The 25,597-nt window shown below is 36.1% G+C and overlaps 1 protein-coding gene across 2 annotated transcripts in view; it reads right to left on the bottom strand.

The window, feature by feature from the left end:
• The window catches only part of LUZP2 (leucine zipper protein 2), a 425,211-nt gene that overhangs the window by 96,921 nt on the left and 302,693 nt on the right, over window positions 1-25,597 (bottom strand). For both annotated transcript variants that reach the window (XM_059929605.1, XM_059929606.1), the window contains exon 7: window positions 22,211-22,273. In XM_059929605.1, the coding sequence (XP_059785588.1) occupies window positions 22,211-22,273 (63 nt within the window). The remainder of the gene's footprint in view (window positions 1-22,210; window positions 22,274-25,597) is intronic.

Below are 25,597 nucleotides of genomic sequence, written 5' to 3'. Positions count from 1 at the left end.
CAGTAAAACCCAGCATGGGAGAACTGAGCTCAGAGCACTGCATTGTAGTAGTGGAGAGGAGAATTGGGCAAATACATTTTCCCTGATTTAAACAAGATGCTAATGAAAGAGATGAAGGAGGAAGACAAGGAGGAGAAGAGGAACTTACATTTATTCGGCATTGCACAAAACTATGAACTTTCTCAGTTTTACAGATGAAGAAATTAAGACCCAGAAGTTGAAATAATTTGACTAAAATCACTCTAGTCAGTGATGCTGTAGCTTCAGAGTACTTAAGCGTTGTGCTGCAGTGTAAGAGCAAGGAGTCACCACACACCTCTAATCAAGAGGTTGTATATGGACTTCCTATGTAGGAACCCATGGATTAAGTGGTGTTAAGAGTTTGTGCACGACTCTGGGCATGCTTCTATACCATCAGCTGGTCAATTCTCAGATCAGTCATTACTATGTTAAAAATAAATTAGGGTGAAACTGAAACGACTGAATATCAACAAAGAATAAAAAAATCTTCCCAATCCACTAATTCATACTTTATACAAAGCTTAATGAGGTGGACCATAGACATTAATTATAAGGGCCAAAAAATATAAAACGTCTAAAAGAAAACACAAACCTTGTCAAAAGAGGCAACACTTTAGGACCTTAGATTAGGCAAATATTTCTTAGACACAAAAAGTTCTAATATCAAGGAAATATTTATAACTCTGATTTAATAAAAAAGAAAACATTTTTTTCTCTCTGAAAGTCACAGCTAAGAAAATGATAACCAAACCACCTAGTGGGAGACATCATTTGCAAAATACACATCTAATAAAGAACTTATACCTAGAATCTATAAATAACCATTATGATTCAATTATTAGATAACAATCCAATACAAAAATAAAGCACTTCTTTAAAAAGAATAAAACATTTAAATAGACATTTCAACCAGGAAGATATATAAATGTAATAAAGTAAGCATATGAAAAGTATTCAGCATCATTAACCTTAGGGAAATGCAAATTATAAATACATGCTTGACCATTATACATGATTAGAAAAGGTAAAATTTAAAAGACTGACCAAGCCAAGTACTGGCAGGAAAGTAGAGTGCATTGATATCTTATACTTTGCTGGTGGGAATGCAATTGTACATTCAATTTAGAAACAATATGGCAGTTTCTTACAAAATTAAACATACCATGTGACCTAACTATTCTACTTCAAAATTTACCCATGAACAGTGAAAATATATCTGCACTCAAAGAGTTCCGTTTGAGTGTTCATAGCAGCATTATTCACAATAGCCCCAAACTGGAAACAACCAAAGTAATAATTAGCTGGTGAATTTTTTTAAAATGTGGTGTATCCATCTAGGAAAATTAAATTAGATGAAATGAAACTAAAAAGGAACAAATGATTGACTGATGCAACAACATGGATAAATTCAAAAGCATTATACTGTTTTTATTTCTATGACATGTTAGAAAAGGCACAAACAATAGTTTGGAGGTGGGGGAGAGGACTGACACTAAAGGGGCCTAAGGTAACTTTTATTTTTGAGATTATGGCAATGGAATATGTCTTGATTATGTTGACAGTTACACAGTATATATTTCAAAAGTCAATGAATTGTCCAATAAAAATGATGAATTTTGTTGAATGCAAGTTATACTTCAATAGAGCTAATTATGAATAAATAAATAAATAATAACAAATTTTCTTTTTTGTGGGAATTCATGGTTAGAGGTGTGAGGTTCTATCACAAAAACAGAGTACAAATGATGTTGCTTTGGAATGCCGGGCATTACCCAAAGCCTCCACTTATCTGAAATAGACATAAACTCCCTATAGAAAGTACTATATTTGGATTGTTTCCTGCTACATAAACTGCATCTAATACAATGTCTGACACATAGAATTTATTTGAGAAACATCTGTTGAATTCTTTAATTTCTGCTTGGCTCTAGTGGATTAGCTCTAACTTAGAGACTGGTTTTTCTTTGTCATACCTGTGCAATTAGAGATTGAGATTAATATACTTTTTACTCAACAGAGAGATTAAAGAGGTAAACTTCAAAATAAGAACTATTATAATTTATTGTATAAAATTTTGAATGAAAATCTTAGCACTCTTTTGGAAAATCATAATTAGCAAAGCAAAACCCAAATGTGATATGAGAAAAAGCTTGGTAGAATTAGGAAGTATAATGCATTGATTGCTGACACCTCAGGGTGCCACAGCACTGTCATATATGGATACTGGGAAAAAAAATTGACTTTCCACATTTCCCTTGAGGTGACAAGAGAATTCATGAGGCTGTGCCCAGTGTGATACCCTGAGGGTTCCATTTATGCCCCTCCCACCTAAACACAACGGTACCTCTCAATCTTCTCTCAGGCTTGCTTATGAGCAACATCAAAAACGGGGACAAAAAGCTTATCTTTATATTTCTGTCTGCATATATTAAAACAAAATACTAGAAGGGAAGATGAAGGCAATCAGCACTTGCTGATTCACATACACTATCTATACAACCACCACTTCTATAGTGTAGTAATGATTACCATTTTGCAGCTGGGAAAATAGCTCAAAGAGTTTATTCACCTCAAGAGTAGAAAGAGTCTGGATTCTACCCAAGTTAGTGTTAGAACTACAAACACTTGGTTATCAACATTATGATCAAAAAGAATGATCCTTTTTCTTTTAACAACAATAGATAATATTTATTGTGCATTTAATATGTGCCAGACACTATTGTAAGTTGATCATTTACTTGTATCAGTTCACTAGATTCTCAAAATAACTGTATTATACAGAAGCTATCTCATTAATCTCATTTTACAGGTGAGAAAAAAAGCGACATATGTTTCTTCTCTTGTTCAAATCCATACTGAAATTGACAGTATTAAACACAGAGGCCTGGATCCAGAGTCTCTGCTTTTAATTGATGCACAATCCTGCCTCTTACATGGGTTGGAAATGAAGATAGTAAGAACAGTTGTGAATAAAATACAGGCTTAATAAATGCCTAAAATAAGTAAGACCAATCCAAATGCTCCCATTTTTTTCCCATTACTCAGAATATTTGATTCTACTTCTCTTTTCACAGCCTAGTAGATAATTTTAAATGAGAAAATGTTTATACCCCATTAAGTAGCAATACAGTTTCCATTTTCATTAAATTGCTTATTAGAAAGAAATATGAAAATATTAGATTGTAATGTGGGGTTTTTTTTGGTGTACTGAGAATAATGCTTCTATATCACCAGCCTCCTTTCCTCTCTCCTTTTGTCCTATATTCACTTTAAAGTCAAAAGACATTTAAGTTGGTAACTAGTAAAAGAAAAAAACAAAAATGAAAACAAAAACAGAACCAGAACCTGTGGGCCTGCTGATCAGTCAGAAGCACCTACATGGTGCCGAGTAGTTACTGACATATACCTTGCTGACTGGAAAGATAAGCCATGCCCAGGCCCCATGGAGAAGAAGGAATCAGAGAGGGAAGCTGATTTCCAAACGCAAGTCAGCAGGAACTTGAACATTTTTCCCACTAACAAAGAGAAGAAACTATTCATAAAATTATTGACACTTTTCTCTCGAAATTATTAACATCACCGTCAATGCCCCTCATGATTTGGCACCATTTTTTCTTTCCCCAATCTCTTCTGGCCTCTTTCCACATTTACCATACATTTCAGCAAGTTCCTCTGACAACTTATTAAACAGTAATGCATGTTAGACTGTTTTCTCAAGAAAGACAGCATTCCTCACTTACTCATTGACTCTTCCCTTCTTTCCTTCATTTCTACAAATATTTACTAACTACCAAGTGTAAACTTTGATGCAATGCCCTCAAGATCTAACCCAGTGTCACTCTTCCATGAAGCTGGTCCCAATGTAGTAATTGTTCTACTGATCTTTGACCCTCCTTCACGACCCCTCCCCCAAGAGTGGTAGATAAAGTGCTTATACAACACTTATCATAATGTATTAAAATTAATTGTAAACTACCCTATCACCCTTACTGACTGAGGGCAAGGCAACTTACCATCCAATTTTTTTTCCGTGCCTGCTACAAAATGTCAGCTGTGATGAGTGAAAAAGAGGGCGGGGTGGGGGTGGGGGAAAGATGTTAAATAACAAATGCAAATACCCTCTTTCAGAGGTCCATATACAAAAGAAACATTAGTAAGCTAAGTGAAAAGTCTGAAAGGAAACTCAAATCACCTCATTTCAAATGCTCCTTTCCACAACACCAATGTCTATAGAATTTTTAAATTAAGAAAAAGAAAAGTAAAACCCTTTCACATCATTAATTAAATGCCCTAGGGTCTTGTAATTTAACGTGTGGCTCATAGACCAATACAGTCAGCACTGCCTAGGGTCTTGTTTGAAATGCAGAATCTCAAGCCCCATCCCAGACTTACTGAATCAGAACATCCTTTTAACAAGACACATGTGTGATCCCTACACATGTTAAAATGTATGAAACACCAATAGACCATCCTCATTCAGTAAAGCTGGGTATTATTATCAAAACAGCCAAAATTGAATAGGCAGTCTATAAGACTGTGCTTGATTGCTACCAAACTCTTACACGTTAAGATAACATTAAAATCTAAGCAGTATGCAAATAAAAGGGCTCAAATAAGTGAAAACATTAAATATAAGATAGCTGTTATCCACAATGTATCTAAAGTAAAAACAAATTCAATACCTGAAGAAAGGGGGAGAATTGTAATATTAAGTTAACATAGGTTCTGCACAGCTTGAAACAAAAAAAATCCAGAGGGCTATTTTCAATATTATTATTTTAGAAGATTTTACAGATTTTAATGAATAAATTATCAGTATATCGGCATATCAAATTTGTCCAAGATAAAGCCAAGCATGAAACCAAATTATTATAGCAAAGGCTTCTTACACAACTAATTAGATTAGATTAGAGACAATTTCCATTTATTATTCCTGCAAACAATATGTTAAAGGCAGTTGGAAAAGAGAATGTAATCTTTCACATCTCTGACACCAGACAATGGTCAACTGCAATTATGTTAAGAAATTGCATCTAGTTCTTGGCCTCTATATCCATTTCTTTAATAAAAAGACTCATGTAAAACTTTATTAGGAAAAAATATATATACCCCAACAATTTCATTTCTGAAAAGCTATTATGCCTTTAGTCCTTGATTGCTGTATAAATACTAAAAAGCATGAGCTGTTTTCTCTCTAGAATGTTCTGAAGATCCTTTTGCCTTTGTTTATAGATAAAATTTTAAAGTATATGTTTGCTTAAAATGAAGGAGATGAACTGATCTGCATCAGGCTTCCAAGTCAACTCTATATCTTAAAGGAGAAATAAAAGGGCCTGGAATACAGTTTTATACATCCCAGAGACTGCAAAGTATGAAGGCCTGAGTTGAAAAGATGTGACACATTTCTTGAATGAGACTAAGAACAACATTTGTTTAGACTCTGAAAAAGTGACCTGGTATTATTCTAAGAAGCATACTTCCCTCTGGAAACACAAAAACAAAACAATTCATTGATAATGGAATGTGTGTAAAATATTTCGCAAAATTCATTTGCATATATAATCTCATTTGATTCTGTTAAATAACTTTGAAGTGTGTGTATTGATATTATCCATAGTTTACTAAAAGAGGAATTGATATCCAACAAGGCTAAGTGACTACTTAACCTCAGTTTGCAGGTAAGAGAAAGAGGTAATAAAGAACCCAATTCCCTGACTGCAACCACACATTCTTTTTGCCACATCAAGCTACATTCACTAAGGAAGAAGAAATGGACAAAATATTCAATAGGTGATGGCTTAGGGTTGATATAAGTAAGACTTTTTACATATAGATTAGTCAAAGCTGTAAAATAGAAGTGCTTTTCCCTTTCTCTTGCAGCATGCAAAGCACTCTTAGGTCCCATAGTAGGTGCTTCGTAATTGTGCTATAAGTTTTATCTGACTTGCTGCAAGAAGCAATAATTACGCTAAAAGATTTTACCCAAAATATGATCATAGAGTTTCTGCACATCATATAATATATCCCATATGGATTTTCCCAGCCATGGGGAATTTTCATACTTCTGCTTCTAGAAGAGTTGGAGTAGCAATGGTTGGAGCAGGGTGGGAGGATATGCTAGTTGTGACTTTCACAAAAGAAAAGATTATTGGTGGTTGCCAGAGGCAGTGGGTGGGAGGTGGATGAAATAGGTAAAGGGGGCCAAACGATACAAACTCCCAGTTATAAAATAAATAAGTCATGGGGATGTAATGTACATCATGGTGATTATAGTTAGTAATACTATATTGCATATTTGAAAGTTATTAAGAGAATAATCTTTCTTAAAAGATCTTGTCACACACATCCAATTGTAAATATTTATGGTGATGGATATAACTAGACTTACTCTGGTGATCACTCTGCAACATATACAAATATCAAATAATTATGCTGTACACCTGAAACCAATGTAATGTTATTTGTCAATTACAACTCAATTTAAAAAAAAAGAAGAGATTTATGCGATTGGGAAGAAAACTGAAAAATGTGTGCTGGTGACTGTAAATTTTGGTGTCTGGCTAAGTAGCATGAATTGCAAGCATTGAAATGATTTTCATTGCCTACTCAAATAATGCACTCCGCTTTGCCTTCCCAGGTTATTTCATCATCAGGAGTAAACTGAGTTCTACTCTTGGCTAAGAAACCACAAATGTTCCTGGGACTGAAAAACAATTACATCATGTTAAATTCTCCTTCTGAAAGGGTCTCAGTGGTGTGGGCATGAAGAATAGAAAGGGCAAAGAATACAAAGAATAAAGAGGGAACTAAAAGAAGAGACTGTGGGGAAAAACACATTACTTTATAGAATGAGCTTGGCATCTCTGTGGGAATCAGACAGATATACAGAAAATCAACTATAATTGAGCGTGAGAAGGGGATTCTTCATCAGAATTTTGTAAGAAGGAAAAAACCCTGCTTTGGAATGTTGTGAATCTTAATCACTGAACATTTACAATCAGAGACAATGTGGTCAGGGAGATTAGCCAATATTGTGCAAGAGACTGGAGTTGGAGGTATTACAAGATCCTTCTAATGTGAAGGTTCTACATTGTTGAAAACTTATGTAACAAGTTGATCTGACTTGTTTCTCAAATGGGGTTTGTTAAATTCAAATTATAATGGTAGGGAAGAAGATAAAGAAGAAATCTTTAGAGACATATCAGGGTCAATGATTGAAGTGATAGTGTTGCCATGGTAAAAGACTCCCAGTGTATACTACTTATGGATTCTGCTCTTGCTGTCATAAGCTGTACATTCCTTTTTATAAAGTATGAAATTTATGGAGAACTGTCCTATTTAAAATTACTCTAAATTGTGTCGGTTGCAGCAGCTTTCCATGCAATTACCTTCAGTGGTAATTGCTTTCTTCTCTTTTATTATGTGTAGGTCAACAAACACCCTAGTAACTGAGTAACAGCAATGAAATGAAATGAAAAGTCAAGTAAATTCACAAATATGCTTCTCAAATGTCTCCTGCCAAGACAAAGGAGAACATCTAAATGTGTTACCAAAAGAAGAAGTACTCAAAGGAGAAAAATAACTTGCCCTTGTTTTCTGAAATTATGGTTGGCATCACCATTAAGATAAAGGATATAGAAAACAAAGCATTTAAAAAATGTATAATGAGTGAAATTGCTGTGTGTTTTCTTCACTGTTCTTTTAATTTTATATTCAAAATAAAGAATTATGCTTAGAACAGAGATCTTACTGTAATTGCTTTCTATTTTAATTAGAGATGAAAAGCTATCTGAGGATGTCACATGTCACTAAGCAGTGCTTCTAGGTGCTCAAATTTGACGCTACAAAAGGTCATAATTTCTAATCTATAATTTCAGAACCTAAGACAATTTCTGCTCAGAAGCACATGTTGAACTTTAAGTGTGCCCAGAAGAAACAGATGTTTCTCACTGAAAAAAAAAAAATGTTTTAATGTACTAAAAAATAGAAGCATTTAGGACCTAAAGAAACCAGTGCATCAATTAGTGGCTGTTGTGCCTAGAACTGAAATAGCAGTATACCAGGCAAGTCCCACGAAAAGAGTGACTTTCCCCATGATGGCGCCACTGCTCTATATATGCTCCAAGCAAGGACTTGTGCAAAGTCAGCTGAACTTAGTAAAGGCTGAGGGCCCCTCAGAGTGGGAGGACAGCTGGCTAAGCCAAAACATACATGCAACATGATGGACAGGAGAAGAATAGGTAGAAAAGGTCAGCAACTCAAGGCTCATCCCAGCATCTCAGACACAAGGAGAAATAGTCTAGGGCTGGTCTAAAGTTAATTGTCAAGCTGTTTGGAAGATGGTGGAGGAGTAAGATGTGGAGATCACCTTCCTCCCAACAAATACATCAAAAATACATCTACATGTGGAACAACTCCTACAGAACACCTACTGAATGCTGGCAGAAGACCTCAGACTTCCCAAAAGGCAAGAAACTCCCCAGGTACCTGGATAGGGCAAAAGAAAAATGAAAAAACAGAGACAAAAGAATAGGGATAGGACCTGCATCCCTGGGAGGGAACTGTGAAGGAGGAAAGGTTTCCACACACTAGGAAGCCCCTTCACTAGTGGAGATGGGGGGTGGGCGGGAGGGAAGCATCAGAGCCATGGAGGAGAGCACAGCCACAGGGGGGCGGAGGGCAAAGCGGAGAGATTCCCGCACAGAGGCTCGGTGCCGAGCAGCACTCACCAGCCTGAGAGGCTTGTTGGCTCACCCGCTGGGGCAGGAGGGGGCTGGGAGCTGAGGCTTAGGCTTCGGAGGTCCGATCCCAGGGAGAGGACTGGGGTTGGCTGTGTGAACACAGCCTGAAGGGGGCTAGTGCACCACAAGTAGCCGAAGGGAGTCAGGGAAAAAGTCTGGACCTGCTGAAGAGGCAAGAGACCATTGTTTCGGGGTGCGCGAGGAGAGGGTATTCCTTCCCTGTGTGCCCACAGAAAGCAGAGCACTGCCTAAGTGAGCTTCAGAGACGGGCGTGAGCCGCAGCAGTCAGCTTGGACCCTAGAGATGGGCATGAAACAATAATGCTGCTGCTGCAGTCACCAAGAATCCTGAGTGCAAGCACAGGTCACTATCCATACCCCCCAGGAACCTGTGCAGCCCACCAGTGCCAGGGTCCTGTGATCCAGGGACAACTGCCCCGGGAGAACACATGAGGTGCCTCAGGCTGTTGCAATGTCATGCTGGCTTCTGCCCCGCAGGCTTGCCCCGCATTCCAATTATGACTACCGTACCCCTCCCTCCCCCCAGCCTGAGAGAGCAAGAGCCCCCTAATAAGCCGCTGCTTTAACCCCCTCCTGTCTGGGCAGGAACAGACGTCCTCAGGCGACCTACATGTAGAGGCAGGGCCAAAACCAAAGCTGAACCCCAGGAGCTGTGCAAACAAAGAAGAGAAAGGGAAATTTCTCCATGCAGCCTCAGGAGCAGTAGGAGCCTCAGGAGATTAAATCCCCATAATCAACTTGATATACCCTGCATCTGTGGAATACCTGAATAGACAACAAATGTTCCAAAAATTGAGGCAGTGGACTTTGGGAGCAAAAGTAGACTTGGGGTTAGCTGTCTGAGACTGATTTTTTTCTGATTTTTATGTTTATCTTAGTTTAGTTTTTAGTGCTTGTTATCATTGGTGGATTTGTTTATTGGTTTGGTTGCTCTCTTTTTATTTTTTTATCTTTTTAAAATTTTATTTTTAATTTTATTATTATTTTATTTTACTTTATTTTATTTTTTTCCTTCCTTTTTTTTCTTCCTTTTATTCTTAGCTGTGTGGTTGACAGGGTCTTGGTGCTCCAGCTGGGTGTCAGGCCTGAGCCTCCGAGGTAGGAGAGCCGAGTCCAGGACACTGGACCACCAGAGACCTCCCGGCTCCACAGAATATCAATCGGCAAGAGCTCTGCCAGAGGTCTCCATCTCAACACTAACACCCAGCTCCACCCAACGGCCAGCAAGCTCCAGTGTTGGACTCCCTATGCCAAACAACTAGCAAGACAGGAGCACAACCCAACCCACTAGCAGAGAGGCTGCCTAAAATCCTTCTAAGCTCACAGACACCCCAAAACACACCACCAGACATGGCCCTGCCCACCAGAAAGAAAAGATCCAGTCTCACCCCAGAACACAGGCACCAGTCCCCTCCACCAGGAAGCCTACACAAGCCATGGAAACAACCTCACCAACTGGGGGTAGACACCAAAAACAACGGGAGCTATGAACATGCACACTGTGAAAACAAGACCCCAAACACAGTAAGTTAAACAAAAGAGAAATATGCAGCAGATGAAGCAGGAAGGTAAAAACCCACCAGAACAAACAAATGAAGAGGAAATAGGTAGTTTACCTGAAAAAGAATTCAAAGTAATGATAGTAAAGATGATCTAAAATCTTGGAAATAGAATGGAGAAAATACAAGAAACGTTTAACAAGGGGCTAGAAGAACTAAAGAGCAAACAAACAATGATAAACAACACAAATACATGAAATTAAAAATTCTCTAGAAGGAATCAATAGCAGAATAACTGAGGCAGAAGAACGGAAAAGTGACCTGGAAGATAAAATAGTGGAAATAACTGCCACAGAGCAGAATAAAGAGAAAAGAATGAAAAGAATTGAGGGCAGTCTCAGAGACCTCTGGGACAATATTAAATGCACCAACATTCGAATTATAGGGGTCCCAGAAGAAGAAGAGAAAAAGGAAGGGTCTGAGAAAATATTTGAAAAGATTATAGTTGAAAACTTCCCTAACATGGGAAAGGAAATAGTCAATCAAGTCTAGGAAGTGCAGAGAATCCCATACAGGAAAAATCCAAGGAGAAACACGCCAAGACACATATTAATCAAACTATCAAAAATTAAATACAAAGAAAAAATATTAAAAGCAGCAAGGGAAAAACAACAAATAGAGTCTGTCATACAGAGTGAAGTAAGTCAGAAAGAGAAAAACAAATACCATATGCTAACACATATATATGGAATCTAAAAAAAACCAAGTGGTTCTGAAGAACCTAGGGGCAGGACAGGAATAAAGACGCAGACGTAGAGAATGGACTTGAGGACACGGGGAGGGGGAAGGGCAAGCTGGGACAAAGTGAGAGAGTGGCATGGACATATATACACTACCAAATGTAAAATAGATAGCTAGTGGGAAGCAGCTGCATAGCACAGGGAGATCAGCTCGGTGCTTTGTGACCACCTAGAGGGGTGAGATAGGGAGGGTGGGAGGGAGGCGCCAGAGGGAGGGGATATGGGGATATATGTATATGTATAGCTGATTCACTTTATTATACAGCAGAAACCAACACAACATTGTAAAGCAATTATACTCCAATAAAGACGTTAAAAAAAAATAAAGTTAATTGTCTTTATTTTGATTCTCTGCAGAAAAATTCACACTTATGCCTTATTCCCTAACATTCCTTAGCCTTTAGACCATTTCTCTACAAACACTTTGCAAATATATAACATTTATCATTTGCTACAATGGTAAGATGTTGGTGAGCAAATACTGCAGAGTGTCCCTCTAGACACTGAAGGCTGGCTATAGGCAAAATATTTAGAGCTCATTCAGGGATCAAGGATGGCAGATAGGTACCAACTGTGACTGACTTTTAGGAGATGCTTGGAATGAGGATGACGTCAAGACTAGACCCAAGCTCAGTGGAAAATAACCCCATGACCCTTTAGCAAGGTATTGGATAGGCAGGCACAGGGTATGGGATAGGGACACACAAAGATATTCACTTTTTAAAATGTATTTACAATACCTGGCTTAAATCACTTAACATGTTTTATTTTCCTATGGGATAGGTCATAACTTTTTTTTCAAATCTCTAATTAATGATAAAATTTCATCAAAATGGTAAAATTTAAAAACATATTTAAAGTTATAAACATTTTCTAAAAATAATTTCTAACATAATCATCAGCCTGGCAGTTACAGAATACACCTCAGTTTTCTAATAAATGAACAGAGTAGGAAAGAAAAAGACAGAAACTTGAAACAAGCACAGTATTCTCAATAACAACCAGAGAAAACTCTGCTTACCATTGCCTAAAAGTGCTTAGCATGGTAGAAGGTGAGGGCCAATATGTAAAGCAATGATTCCTAAACTGTTAAACTTTGGCTAGGTATAGACCATTTGATAATCTGATAAATTCTATAAGCTCCTCTCCAAGAAAAATGCCATATGTAAACCCATAAAAATATGAAAAAATTCTGAGGAGTCAATATCTTCCTGAAATTCATCCATTGACTTCAAATCCCTTGCTAAAGTGTGAAGAAATCCTGCTGAAATGGAAAACAAAAACAAAATCAAAAAACAACAAATAAAACAACACTTTGCTCAGTGCCTGACAGATAACGTGTGCTCAATCAATAATTTTTGAGAAATGAATAAACATGAGTCAGGAAGCTTAGATTGAAGTTGTGTTATCATAGATAAGTCACTTTAAAGCTCTAGGCTTGGTTTCTTAAGAAATCTTGTACTTTTAGTGATTTTCAGTATTTGGAATATTCTCAACATTTTCAGAGAAAAATTAATGTTTAATAAATTTAAATTTGCTATGACTTCTGATAAGAAGCATGTCCTTTTAAAACCTGCATATATACTCCATTATCTGGTGAATAATAAGAAAATAAGTGAGGCTAGTTGGCTTTTGTGCTTTAAAACATGGAAGGAGCGAGCCTGAAAAGTTGGGCTGATTTGGAAAAGGTCAGTTAAATTTCTCCTGTTTCTTACCACAGAACATACCTCTATACTATAGTTTTTAAAACGAGTAGGTTAGATAATAATAATAATACAGGGAGTCAGAAAAAAACCCTCTCTTTCAAGCAGTTGAAAATTCTAAACTGAAAACAGCCTATTTTTGTACTGAAAATGCTTATGTTTTTTAAGCAAATGCATTGAATATTAGTTACCAACAGATTATTTTTTATATCAACAAGTTATACTTCCAGCTATGCATATTTGCCCTTTTAATCTTTGAATTAGTATAGTAGAAAATATTTCTGAAAAGTATAATCTATAGGTCCCCCTAAGAAGCAAAGTAGAAATATAACTGAAAAATGTGATATAGTGGAGTCACAGGACCTAGATTAGAATAAAACTCTGCCACTTACTAGTTCTATGATTTTAGATAAGTCTTTTACCTTCTCTAGGCCTTGTTTTTCTGATACATGCTAAGGTGACAGTATCAGGTGCCCTGACTGATTCATAAAATTATTTTGAGGCACAAATGAATGTGTTTTGAAAATTAAAGTTTGTTAAATCATGGAAGAAAATAAAATCAGTAACCCCTTTAACCTCTTCTGTAAGGTGCCTATATTTTTAGGGCCAAAACTCACTTAACTGGAGATAAATTGACACATAACAAATGAGTGGCACTGAAAATGCTTTTGCTCATTAAAAAATGGTTTAACACGTGGATGAGATAAATGTAAGTTAATGAAAGACAGATGCACAAAAAATTATCTTAATTTATACAAGGGTTTAAAAATTAAGGGACAACTGCTTCATGAAATTCCCTTATAGAAGACTCAAATCATCAGAAAATAATCTGACACTTGTTGGATCCATACTTGGGAATTCATGTGGCAATATTCCTATTTTCAGAAGCAGATACCAGTTGAACACATCTGGTTTCTAGAGAAAATACCAATGAGAACACATGCCATTTTGATGTCAGAGTTTCAAAATGAGTGTTATCTGATCTATCACCAAACACGGCAGAATAATTGTCAGAATTTTGATACAATGGTATAACTATGCGATAGAAATAGTTATCAAAGGAATAACTATAAATTTCTGTCAAATATACTTGAGCCAAGAAACTCTAAGTCAGTTCAATTTTAAATAAATAACTAAATAAATATTAAAATAAATACATAAAATAGTGATGGTTTCAATCTGTTAATAAATTAGCTTTGCAAATAAATGTTTTGGTAGCCTGGAGTAATTGTCAAACTTCTCAAGGTCTCAATACCCTTATGGTAAAATGGATTCTACAACTTCTCCTCTCTGTCTCATGGAGATTGTAGCGAGGATCAAATGAAATAATGTACATCACAGCACTGGGTAGAGTATAAAATGCTAAATACATATAAGGCACTATTTTTATCGATAGGCTATAAACTTCATGTAGGCAGTAACTTAAATAATTCATTATTGTGTTTCAAACACTGAATAACACGTAGTTTTTATGAAGTTGGTTTTATTGAATAACTAATAGAAGTAGTCGCAAAATTGGTATCCCTCGCTGGAAATCTAATATGTCATAGTTCTTTTCATAAAACAGCAAGATGCATCCAAATAGAATGTCTCAGAAGACTGGAATGTAGGGAAAAAGATGGATACTGGGACCAAAAACGTCTATGCATTTGAAGGTCAGGACATCGGCAAAGATTTTGCAAGTACCAGAGGACAAAGCAAGATGGATTATTCAATATGTGCTACAACTAGTAAGCAATAGAAAGATGGTCAGGAGTTTAGAGAGTGAAGAACAGGCAGATAACAAAATGAGGAGCCAGTCACCAGGGAGACCACAGGAAGCAAGAGAAAGAAAGATAAAGAAAGAAAAAAAAAAGGCAGGGAAGAGGATTAGACACAGACCGTGAACATGAATGTATATGATAGATGTAAATCCTTTCTCAGTTATACACAATATCTACTCTATTGATGACCTTGGACCATTAGCTTTTTAGGCCTCACTTTACACACACACCCGTCCCCCCAATACACACATCATGTGTGTATATACATATACACACACAAATACTCAACGCATCATACGTATATACCTAAGTTGTTTTGAGGAGTAAGCATGTTTAGTGCTCAATATATATCAGTTGTTATCGTTACTAGAGATTTTTAAATTCTACAGATTCAAGGTTACACATCTAGAATGAAGCAATAAAAATTTTTTAAAGAAACACATTCTTTGGGCATATTTGCCATCAACATATCATGTATTATTTTCTATAAATGTATACGTACTATAAACACAATATTAAATGAGGATTGACATGATGCTTATGATGCTCTTTAAAGAGACCAAATGTTAGCAACATGACATGTGGAACAGAACCTTCACCAGAGGCATAAATATATCGGTCTCCACAGAGGAAAAGTCAGTCCAGGAAGTTGTCATGGCCAAAATATACGTTCAAAAGGCTTCCCAGCCAGAATGTATGTAATCTTTAGCCTACAGAACATGAAAGTGAGTTCAGAGATAATTTCCAATTAAACTCAGCAGCGTCTCCTTCTGAAAAATCTGGTATCAAAACTCAAACAGTCTCGCATTCCCTACCTCAATAGGCAAGCTGATAAATTTAACTTTTGGTGACTAGGGAGCATTACGTAAATTGTTTTGAAGTGACCAAAACAACAACAACAAAAGTACGTAAGTGAAATTGAGTGGCTTACATTTTAAAATCAGTGTTTAAGCTGCCCAGTAATCATATTTAGGGCAAATTAAAACATTTAATTTTCATTTTATAATTTCTCAAACAACAAAGTTTGTTACTGCTTTACTGCATGTATTATTTAGTTAATTACTGCGATGAACTGAATTGTGTCTCCCTCCAAACTCATATGTTGAAAGCCTACCCCCTAATGTGACTTTACTAGAAGATGGGGCCTATAAGGAGGTAATTAAGGTTAAATGAGGTCCTAAGGGTGGGACCCTGATACTGTAGGATTAGTGTCCTTATAAGGAGAGACATCAGTGAGCTCGCTAGTTCTCCATGTGAGGACACAGTGGGAAGGTGGTTTCTGCTAACCAGGAAGAGGGCTCTCACTAGAAACCAAACCCTGCCAGACTTGATCTCAGACTTTCCAGCCTCCAGACTGTGAGAAAATAAATTTCTGTTGTTTAAGCCACCGGGTCCATGGTATTTTTTTACGTCAGCCTGAGCAGACTAACATATTTATTTACCTATTCATTTATTCTTTTTTCTTTAATGAGAATACCCAGTTCTCTGGGTATTCCTAAAGAAGTCTTAATTAAACACAACATTTTTTTTTTATTATTACACAGATGGGATAGTCAACTGTTATAATTTTCTTAAGAAAGTTGACCTCAGCAAGATGAAGGGCTAGGAGATCCCAACACTTTTCTCCTCCTCTCAAAAAAACCAGCAAAAATAGTAAAGGAACTATAAACTGATGAAAATATCTCAGGAAAAGCTCTAGACTACAATGAAAAAGTAGCAAAAACACTGTAGCGCTCAAAAACTGATGATGGTCGCATAGAAAAGCATAGGAAGCATTTTACCTTCATCACTCCATCTCCCAGTCTAGAGCAGCTTAGTGCCAGGAGGGGTCCCCACAGAAGAACTTCACCGCACAGGTAAAAGGAGAACAGGAGAACCCCTGCAAGCCTCACCACTGTGGATTCCTATAGTTTTCACCAACACTGATCCTGATGATGGAGCATCTCAGAGTCTCTGCTGCTGAATCTCCTCCCCAGGGCTGGAGCTATTGTTGCATGAGACCTGCCCTCAAGGGGCCCCAGTAGCCATTCTCTGGGATTGGGATGCCCCAGCATGTTGCCTCATATGAGACCGGAGCTGCTACACTGCTCTGAGATCTGCCTTGCTGGGTTCTCAGTTCCCAGCTCTGACTCATCATTTCTGGGGACCAGCTGACTGATGCTCTGAGTCCCACCCCAGGGTCTCAGGTCATAGCTCTGACCTGTTAGTGCCAGGGCTATGCTGCTGCTGGTCTGAGCCCCATTCTCCAGGTCCAACACAGATTTAATGGACCACCACCAGGGATATGTTACTGCTCTTCTGTGACTGCCCCCTGGGGCCAAAGTTGGGACTTTGTTCCATCATCCCAAGACTGTGCTGCTACTGTACCCTGACCCCAAGCCATTGTGCACCCTATCATCCCAGGGTCCATGCTGCTGCTGTATCCTCCCTGCCTGCTCCCAATCTGAGTCACTGTGGAGAGTCCCAGAGACACAGACTACAGTTCCCCAGAGATCTGCAGATACTCACACAACGGACACCAATGCCATTGCTGCACAAGTGTACCTGTGCCTCAGGATCCTGGAACTGTTGTAGTTCCACATGCATCTGATCCTAGGACTCTGGCTCCACTACTGCTCTGAGTGCCAGCACACCAGACCAGCCAGTAAGAGGGATCCCCTTGGCTAGAACATCTTCCCACAAGTGAAAAAGGAGAATAGGAGAATCTCAGCAGTCTTTGCCACTCAGGAAGTCAATAACCTTAGCCACCACCACCAACCACAGGACCTCGGCCGTCTTGAGCACAGTGGACCCCTACAGTCTGTGCTAACATTGACCTCAGCTGATGGAGCTGCATGGAGACTATTCTGCTGTGCTTTTTCAGGAATAAAAGATACCCTCACAACCACATTTGGGGAAAGTCTTTCCTTACCAAAGCCAGGCCATTTGTGACAACCTAAGTGAAATAAGCCAGACAGAGAAAGAAAATACTGTATGTTGTCACTTATATGTGGAATCTTCAAAAAAAAAAAGGCTGATTTTATAGGAACAAAGAATTGAATGGTGGTTGCAAGGAGCAGAGAGGAGGGAAATGATGTGATGGATGTCAAAGTGTACAAATGTGCATTTATAAGAAGAATAAGTGCTGAGGATCAAATGTATAGCATGGTGACTGTGGTTAATAACGGGGTATTTATCATTCAAAATTGCTGAGAGTAGATCTAAATCCTTCTCACTACACACACGGAAAATAGTTAACTATGTGAGGTGAGGGATGTGTTCATTATTTTGATCTTGGTAATCATTCCACAATGTATTTGTACATCAAATCGTCATGCTGTACACTTTAAATATATATGATCATATTTGTCAGTTATTCCTCATTCAAGTTAAAAAATCCAAACTCCAAAAATAATGTGCATTAGGTTTCAATAACTTTAAAAGTTTTCAATAATTTTAGTGAATTACTTTATAGTTAGATACACATTCAATAAAAACTACACTTTGAGATAAAAATAAGAACACGTTTTTCATCAGAGCATAAATTAAAATCATCATACACATACTTTTTTAACTTTTTATTTTATACTGGAGTATAGTTGATTAAAAATGATGTGCTAGTTTCAGGTGTACAGCAAAGTGATACAGTTATACATATACGTGGATCTATTCTTTTTCAAGTTCTTTTCCCATTTAGGTTGTTACATAATATTGAGCAGCATTCCCTGTGCTATACAGTAGGTCCTTGTTGGTTATCCGTTTTAAATACAGCAGTGTGTACATGTCAATCTCAAACTCCCTATCTCTCCCCTGCCACCCTTGCCCCTGGTAACCATACATTTGTTCTCTAAGTCTGTGAGTCTATTTCTGTTTTGTAAATAAGTTCATTTGTATCACTTTTTTTAGATTCCACATATAAGCGATAACATACAATATTTGTCTTTCTCTATATGACTTACTTCACTCAGTATGACAATCTCTAGGTCCATCCATGTTGCTGCAAATGGCATTATTTCATTCTTTTTAATGGCTGAGTAATATTCCATTGTATATATGTGCCACATCTTCTCTATTCACATATATTTATAAGGAAAAAAGTTACTTTTGGCACACATATAATAAAATTACACTTTTAAATTTTTATGGAGAAATTATAACTAAAGGATACTTTTATGTTTAAAAAAAGCAGAATATGTATAATATATAATCTATATTAACATACATATGTTAATCACAAAGCAGATTATGCCTAATACAAAAGGAACTAAACAGAAATACAAAATATTTCAAAATATTGAGTGTGCTCCAACTGATGGGATTTTAAGTGCTTTGTTTACTTTTTTTGGCCTTATACATTTAGACATGTTTTGAAATTGTTCTATACTAAGAAAATAATTCTTCTGAAATTAAAAAAATAAGTATATGTAAAAGTAAAATAGAGGCGCAAAATGGAGGGTAGGTATTCCAGAGAATATCAACTCCAAATTGAATCAAGGAAGATAAAAAGTAACTCAAGTCCTGGGCAAATAACAATCCGCAGGGCCTCAGTTCTTTCCTTAGTAGAGAATGTTTACTGCTGCTGGCAGCCTTCCCTAATCAAAAGCCAGCTCTCAAACATTAATAAGGACACTGAATTTATCAACATGTCTTGCAATTGTCAGCACATGCCATTATTTTTAAGATAAAATTCACGTGTTTTAGCGGCAGGCATTGCTCCTTCAAAGATTATCTTCACTAAAAACCATCAAATCTATTCAAAACTGAATATTTTCTCAGGAAACTACTTCCAGGGAAATAAAATATTTTGCTACTTATCTCAGGATTCAGCAAGTTATTGCCAAAAATATTTGTGGACTCATTTTAATAGGTGCATGGATGGATTCCTGTGGTCACAGACATTAGTTTCTACTCTCTACTGCCCTGACCTATCTACTTGTGTATCCATGTACATACGTATGTATGTATGTATGTATTCATTCATTTATTTAATATATGTTTATACAATACCTAAAATGTGCACTGTTGATATAAAACTAAGCAAATGAGATGATATAAATGTAAGTTGTCATCAAGATGAGTGGATGAGTACATTATAGCAGAAATTGTTTGGTTGCCTCTCCATTAACAATTAGATTTCTTTACTTCTAAAAAGAAGCAACCTTTCACAGTAGAAGCTGAAAACACTAAAGTCTCATTTTTGCATGGGGGCATGCCCAAGTTTAGGGAGACTTCTCAAAAAATGTTCCTCCTTTACAAAAATTATGACACTCAAGGACAAACATCTTCCCGCGCACCCTTTTCTTCTTTGACTTTGTACACAGGTATATAGCTCTTTAGACACTATCACTATATAATGAGCAATCAAAGCTTAGAACAAGTCAGTTATGTGAGGATCATGATATGAAAACGTCTGAAACACAAACAAACAAAAAACTCTGGGTCCTTGTTGACATTGTTTAGCTACTGAATAAGTTAATTTAGCTACTAAAATTGCCATGCTTCTAGATCTCTTGTTATTGGAGTTAATAAAAATTAAACAGTGTTTTGGGGAGAGAATATGGGAAGACATCCTAATTTATGCAACTTCATGGTCTATTCATACACAATTCACTTGATTTCATATAAAAGTGCTCTTCTCAAAGTGGCCTAAAATAACAAGGCTTACAAATAATGTCTCATTTTTTCAAGTAATACAGATTTTCAACAAATCTTGATTTTGGTAATTTCTGAAAGTTGATAAATTACTAATCTATATTTAACAACTGTCATATTACAAAGAAGTAAATCATGGAAAATTATTGGATCTCCTCATTCTTTTCTCCCAACTTTTCTTTCTATAACTCTTCAATTTGAGAAATGAAATTCAAAAAATTTAAAAAGCCTCATATGATTTTCTATCTTTACATAAATCTCCCAGCCTAATACCTAAAACTTATCAGCTCTAGGGAGCTTGGAATTCTCTTATTATATTCTTGATCTTATTAAGTTAACCAAATCAGATAACTAGATGTTTCTTTGCAAATGTGAACACACACACACACACACTGGGTTTTTTTTTTTTTTGCCAATTTCAATTATTTGTTATTGATGACTGCAAAAAGCTAAGGCCAAGCTGAATGTAAAAGTTAAGATACCCTGAGCTTAAGAGTCTCAGTATGAAAGATTGAAGGTACACAGGCAAATACCTTGGATTTTATAATTTTATCTTATCTATTTATCACATGCAATGAGCAGTGCTGAGAGTCAGTAAGCATTAATGAGAATTAATTCAAAGTTTTCTTGGTGTGCTGGAGAATATCTTGTTATAGATGAGGTTAAAGGAATGGCAGGAAGCATATTTATGAAAGACTAAATGGCAAAATGTGCCCAGACTCATGACTTGCATGGAATAAGGATTTAATAGATATTGGTTTACATAACAGGAACACCTTCCCATGATTCTAAGCCAAAAATAAGTGTGTCGGAGAAGAGTGAGAAGTCATTTCTTACTGTTTTAATCAGAAAAATTAAAGGATTTTCCAACCATTAGATAATGTGAAGAATTTTCTGTACTTTAAACCTGATACTCATAGATTGGGATGATCATTGTAGTGAACACATTTTTGAAAAATAGATATTATGCACAAAGTAATTTGCACTTATTTATTAAACAAATTATTATTCCTACTACTAAGAGCCTAATACTCTATCACTCTACCGCATTTGGGAATGCAGATGGCACAATTAAAGGCACCTGCTTCTATCTCCTCTGCTCAATGGAGATAAAAGGAAATATCTCTATTAGTTTCTTCTTGCTACTATAACAAACTACCATGAACTAAGTGGCTTAAACAACAACACAGTTTATTCTCTTTTTGTTCTGAAAGTCAGAAGTTTGAAATGAATTTTATGGAACAAAATCAAGGTGTTGAAAGGGCTGTTTTTTCTGGAGGCTATAGGGGGAAAATCCTTTACGTTGTCTTTCCTCCCCCAGCTTCCGTGGTTACATAATCTTCTTTTTACTTAGGCAGTCCTGTCTTACTCCTATTAAAAACTTGTGCGATTATACTAGATAACGTGGGATAATCTTCCCATCTCAAGATCCTTAACTGAATCACCCCTGCAAAGTCTCCTTTGCCATAAAATATAACATTCACGGGTTCCAGGGATTAGCAAGTGGATATATTTGGGAGGCCATTAGTTAGTCAACCATAACCATAGTTTGTGATAGATGTCTACCTATACATAGGCATTGATAGTCTTATAAAGTATCAATAACCAAAATCAATCAACCATGATTAAACATGGAGACTATAATAAGAAGATTTATATAGGCATCTCTGGAAGTCAAGAATGTAAGTCACCAGTAGACCTCATCTGTGGAAACTTGTTCAGTACATGCTCTCCTTAATGTAAATATTCTGAAAGACATTCCTCAATGTTGAATTAAAGTAACTGAAGCTCACAAAGGGACTTTAAACACTTTGGAATGAAGCCTGCCTTTGATTAAGAATGTACCTAGGAAACCATATCTGTATTTATCTCCATTAATTAAGTAGGCAATAAAATGAAAACACCTTCAATTCAGTCAAATACAACTTTAATTCTTGTGAAAATCTGGAAATTAAATTTAAGCTAAATGATATTTTAGATAGTTTAGGTATTGAGCTAGCCAGGTGGACGGGGTAGGGAGGAAGACACTTACCTTAAATAATAAATCCTTCTTCCCATAACGAAGCTCCTTCAGCTGGGCTTGGATTTTTTTTGACTTAAAAAAAAAAAGAAAAAAAAGGATTAGTGACTTAATTTCATTTATGTTTTCAAACTTGAAGATTAAAATTCTTTTAAACTGCATAAGAATGAATTTTTCAGCCAAAGAAAAAAGAGCTCAACTAGTTTGGAAGTGAAACAGAAAAGCTTAATCTTTGCTTTGGGAGTCAGACATCCAGCTATTCTAGGCAGGAAGAGAAAACCAAAACCTGTTCAAAGGAAGCATATTGTTTAAAAGGTAATATTTTAGAAAAGTGGCTTATTGTTCCTCTCTTCAATCTCTTCCACTCTCCCTGCCAAAAAACAAACACACACAGAATTTGAGTCACCTAAACATATCCAACAATTAAACTTTAGATGCTAAATATATCTATGGATATGTATGCCTCAGTTTTCACTACTTATTTTCAATTACATGAATTTTTTTAAGATTAAATATGCATAAGATTCAGTTGGCAACCAACTTTAAATTTGACGTACGTACAAAGGGAAGGTAGCAAGCAAACGTGACATGAGGTGAGGGAAGTAGCTAGAATGCTAAGATGCTAAGGTGAAGAGTGTTTGCCCTTTAGAATAATGCACTTGTTAAGAGGACCATTACAAACATAAAAGTGCTTATAACAAAGAAATCTTTCCCAGGAGACATGTTTGTCTACTGTTTGGAATACGTTCTGGTGAGCCACAGATGCTGATCTAGCATTCCTATTTTTCCAAAGCAGACCCAATTTCAAACATTCTAACATTATGATCTCAATTATTTGTCTTTCTACATGTAAGATTATAGGTTCTAATTCTTCAGTAGGATAAAAAGAACACATGCAAATAGATTATCATAGTCACATGAAAATGATATTTGAAAAAATAGTTAAGTGGGAATGCCAAATGGTTTAGTCATTTTGGGAAACTCTTTGGCAGTTTCTTATAAATATAAATTATACAGAAATTCTTTCTAGGTATCTACCTAAGAGAAATTATAATATATACATAAATGTTTATAGTATATTTATTCATAATAGTCAAAAGCTGGAAATATCCCACATGTCCATTAACTGATGAATAGTAAACAAATTATGGTACATCCATGAAATGAAATACTAAAATACGGTTAGGCATTTTTAAAAATAAAGTCTGAAACGTAACAATATAGATGTATTTCAAATGTATTAGACTATGTGAAAGAATCCAGTCACAAAAAGCTATATTTTATATAATACCATATATATGATATTCTAGAAAAGACAAAAGACTAGGGACATAAATCAGGTTAGTAGCTGATGTGGGCTGGGGGTTGGTGGTAGAGATTATAAAATATGAAGTGGGAACTTTGGAGGTGATGAAAATATCCTCTATCCTGAATATTGATTAAACCCATTGAAGTATATATGATGAATTCTATGTAAATTACATCTCAATAAAATTCTATGTAAATTATATCTCAATAAAATTTAATTTTAAAAGTTGCTGGCCATAACAGTTACATGTAAAAAATGAAACTGAACATTCTCTAGCACCATATACAAAAGTAAACTCAAGATAGATTAAAGACATAAATGTAAGACTGGATACTATAAAACTCCTAGAGCAAAACATAGGCAGGACATAAATCATTGCAATAATTTTTTGGATCCATTTCCTAAAGCAAAGGAAACAAAAGCAAAAATAAACAAATGGGACCGAGTTAAACTTAAAAGCTTTTGCACAGCAAAGGAAACCATCCACAAAACGATAAGACAACCTATTGAATGGGAGAAGATATTTGTGAATGATATGACTGATAAGGGGTTAATATCCAACATATACAAATAGCTCATACAACTCAACAGCAAACAACAACAACAACAACCTTGTTAAAAAATGGGCAGAAGACTAATGAGAACCTACTGTATAGCACAGGGAACTCTACTCAGTGCTCTGTGGTGACCTAATGGGAAGGAAATCTAAAAAAGCAGGGATATGTGTATAACTGATTCACTTTGCTGTAGAGCAGAAAATAACACAACATTGTAAAGCAACTATACTCCAATAAAATTTTTTTTAAAAAAGGGCAGAAGAACTGAATAGACCCTTTTCCAAAGAGGAAATGCAGATGGCCAACAGGCACATGAAAAGATGCTCAACACTGCTAATCATCAAGGACATGCAAATCAAAACCAGAAAGAGATATCACCTCACACCTGTCCGAATGGCCATCATCAAAAAGTCTACAAATAACAAATGTTGGCAAGGATGTGGAGAAAAGAGAACCCTAGTACACTGTTGCTGGTATTTTAAGTTGGTGCAGCTACTATGGAAAACAATGTGGCGCTTACTCAAACAACTAAAAACAGAACTACCATATGACCCAGCAATCCCACTGTTGGGTATATATTTGAAGAAAATAAAAACAGTAATTCAAAAAGATACATGCACTCCAATGTTCATAGCAGCATTACTTCAATAGCCAAGATATGGAAGCAACTTAAGTGTCCATCAACAGATGAATGGATAAAAAGAATGTGGTATAAATATATACAATGAAACATTATTTGGCCATAAAAAGAATTAAATTTTGCCATTTGCAATATGCTGGATGGACCTAGAGGGTATTATGCTTAGTGAAATAAGTCAGACAGAGAAAGACAAATACTCTATGTTATCACTTATATGTGGAATCTAAAAAACAAAACAAATAAATCTAAATAAAAAAACAGAAACAGACTCATAGATATAGAGAACAAACTAGCGGTTACCAATGGGGAGGGGGAGGTAGGAAGGGGCAAGACAGGTATATGGGATTAAGAGTTACCAACTACCATGCATAAAATAAATAAGCAACAAGGATATATTGCACAGAACAGGCAAATATAATCATTATTTTGTAATAATTTTAAATGGAGTATAATCTATAAAAATATTGAATCCCTACGTTGCACACCTGAAACTAATATAATATTGGAAATCAACTATATATACCTCAATAAAAAACAGGAGAGTAGGAGAGCAGGATAAATCAAGTACTCCTTCAGTTTAGATGTAGGATTTAATGCAGTCTTAATTTCTTGGCTATTTTTTGAACTTTTAGCTTTAAAAAATTCTATCCTGTAATGAAATGGTTGCCAGACTTTAATGTGCACGAGAATCACCTGGAGGGCTTCTTAAAACACAGAATAAGTCAGTGAAACTATTCTATACGATACTGTAAGGGTGGTTATATGTTTGTCAAACTCTATAGAATGTAAACAACTAAAAATGAAACCTAAACTCAACTAGGGACTGTGGGTGATAAAGATGTGTCAGTGCAGCTTCATTGATTATAGCACATTTACCGCTCTGGTGGAGGATG

The sequence above is a fragment of the Balaenoptera ricei genome, chromosome 8, assembly GCF_028023285.1.
Source record: "Balaenoptera ricei isolate mBalRic1 chromosome 8, mBalRic1.hap2, whole genome shotgun sequence".
In the NCBI taxonomy this organism is placed as follows: Eukaryota; Metazoa; Chordata; class Mammalia; order Artiodactyla; family Balaenopteridae; genus Balaenoptera; species Balaenoptera ricei.
This window is presented reverse-complemented; position numbering and strand designations above follow the sequence as displayed.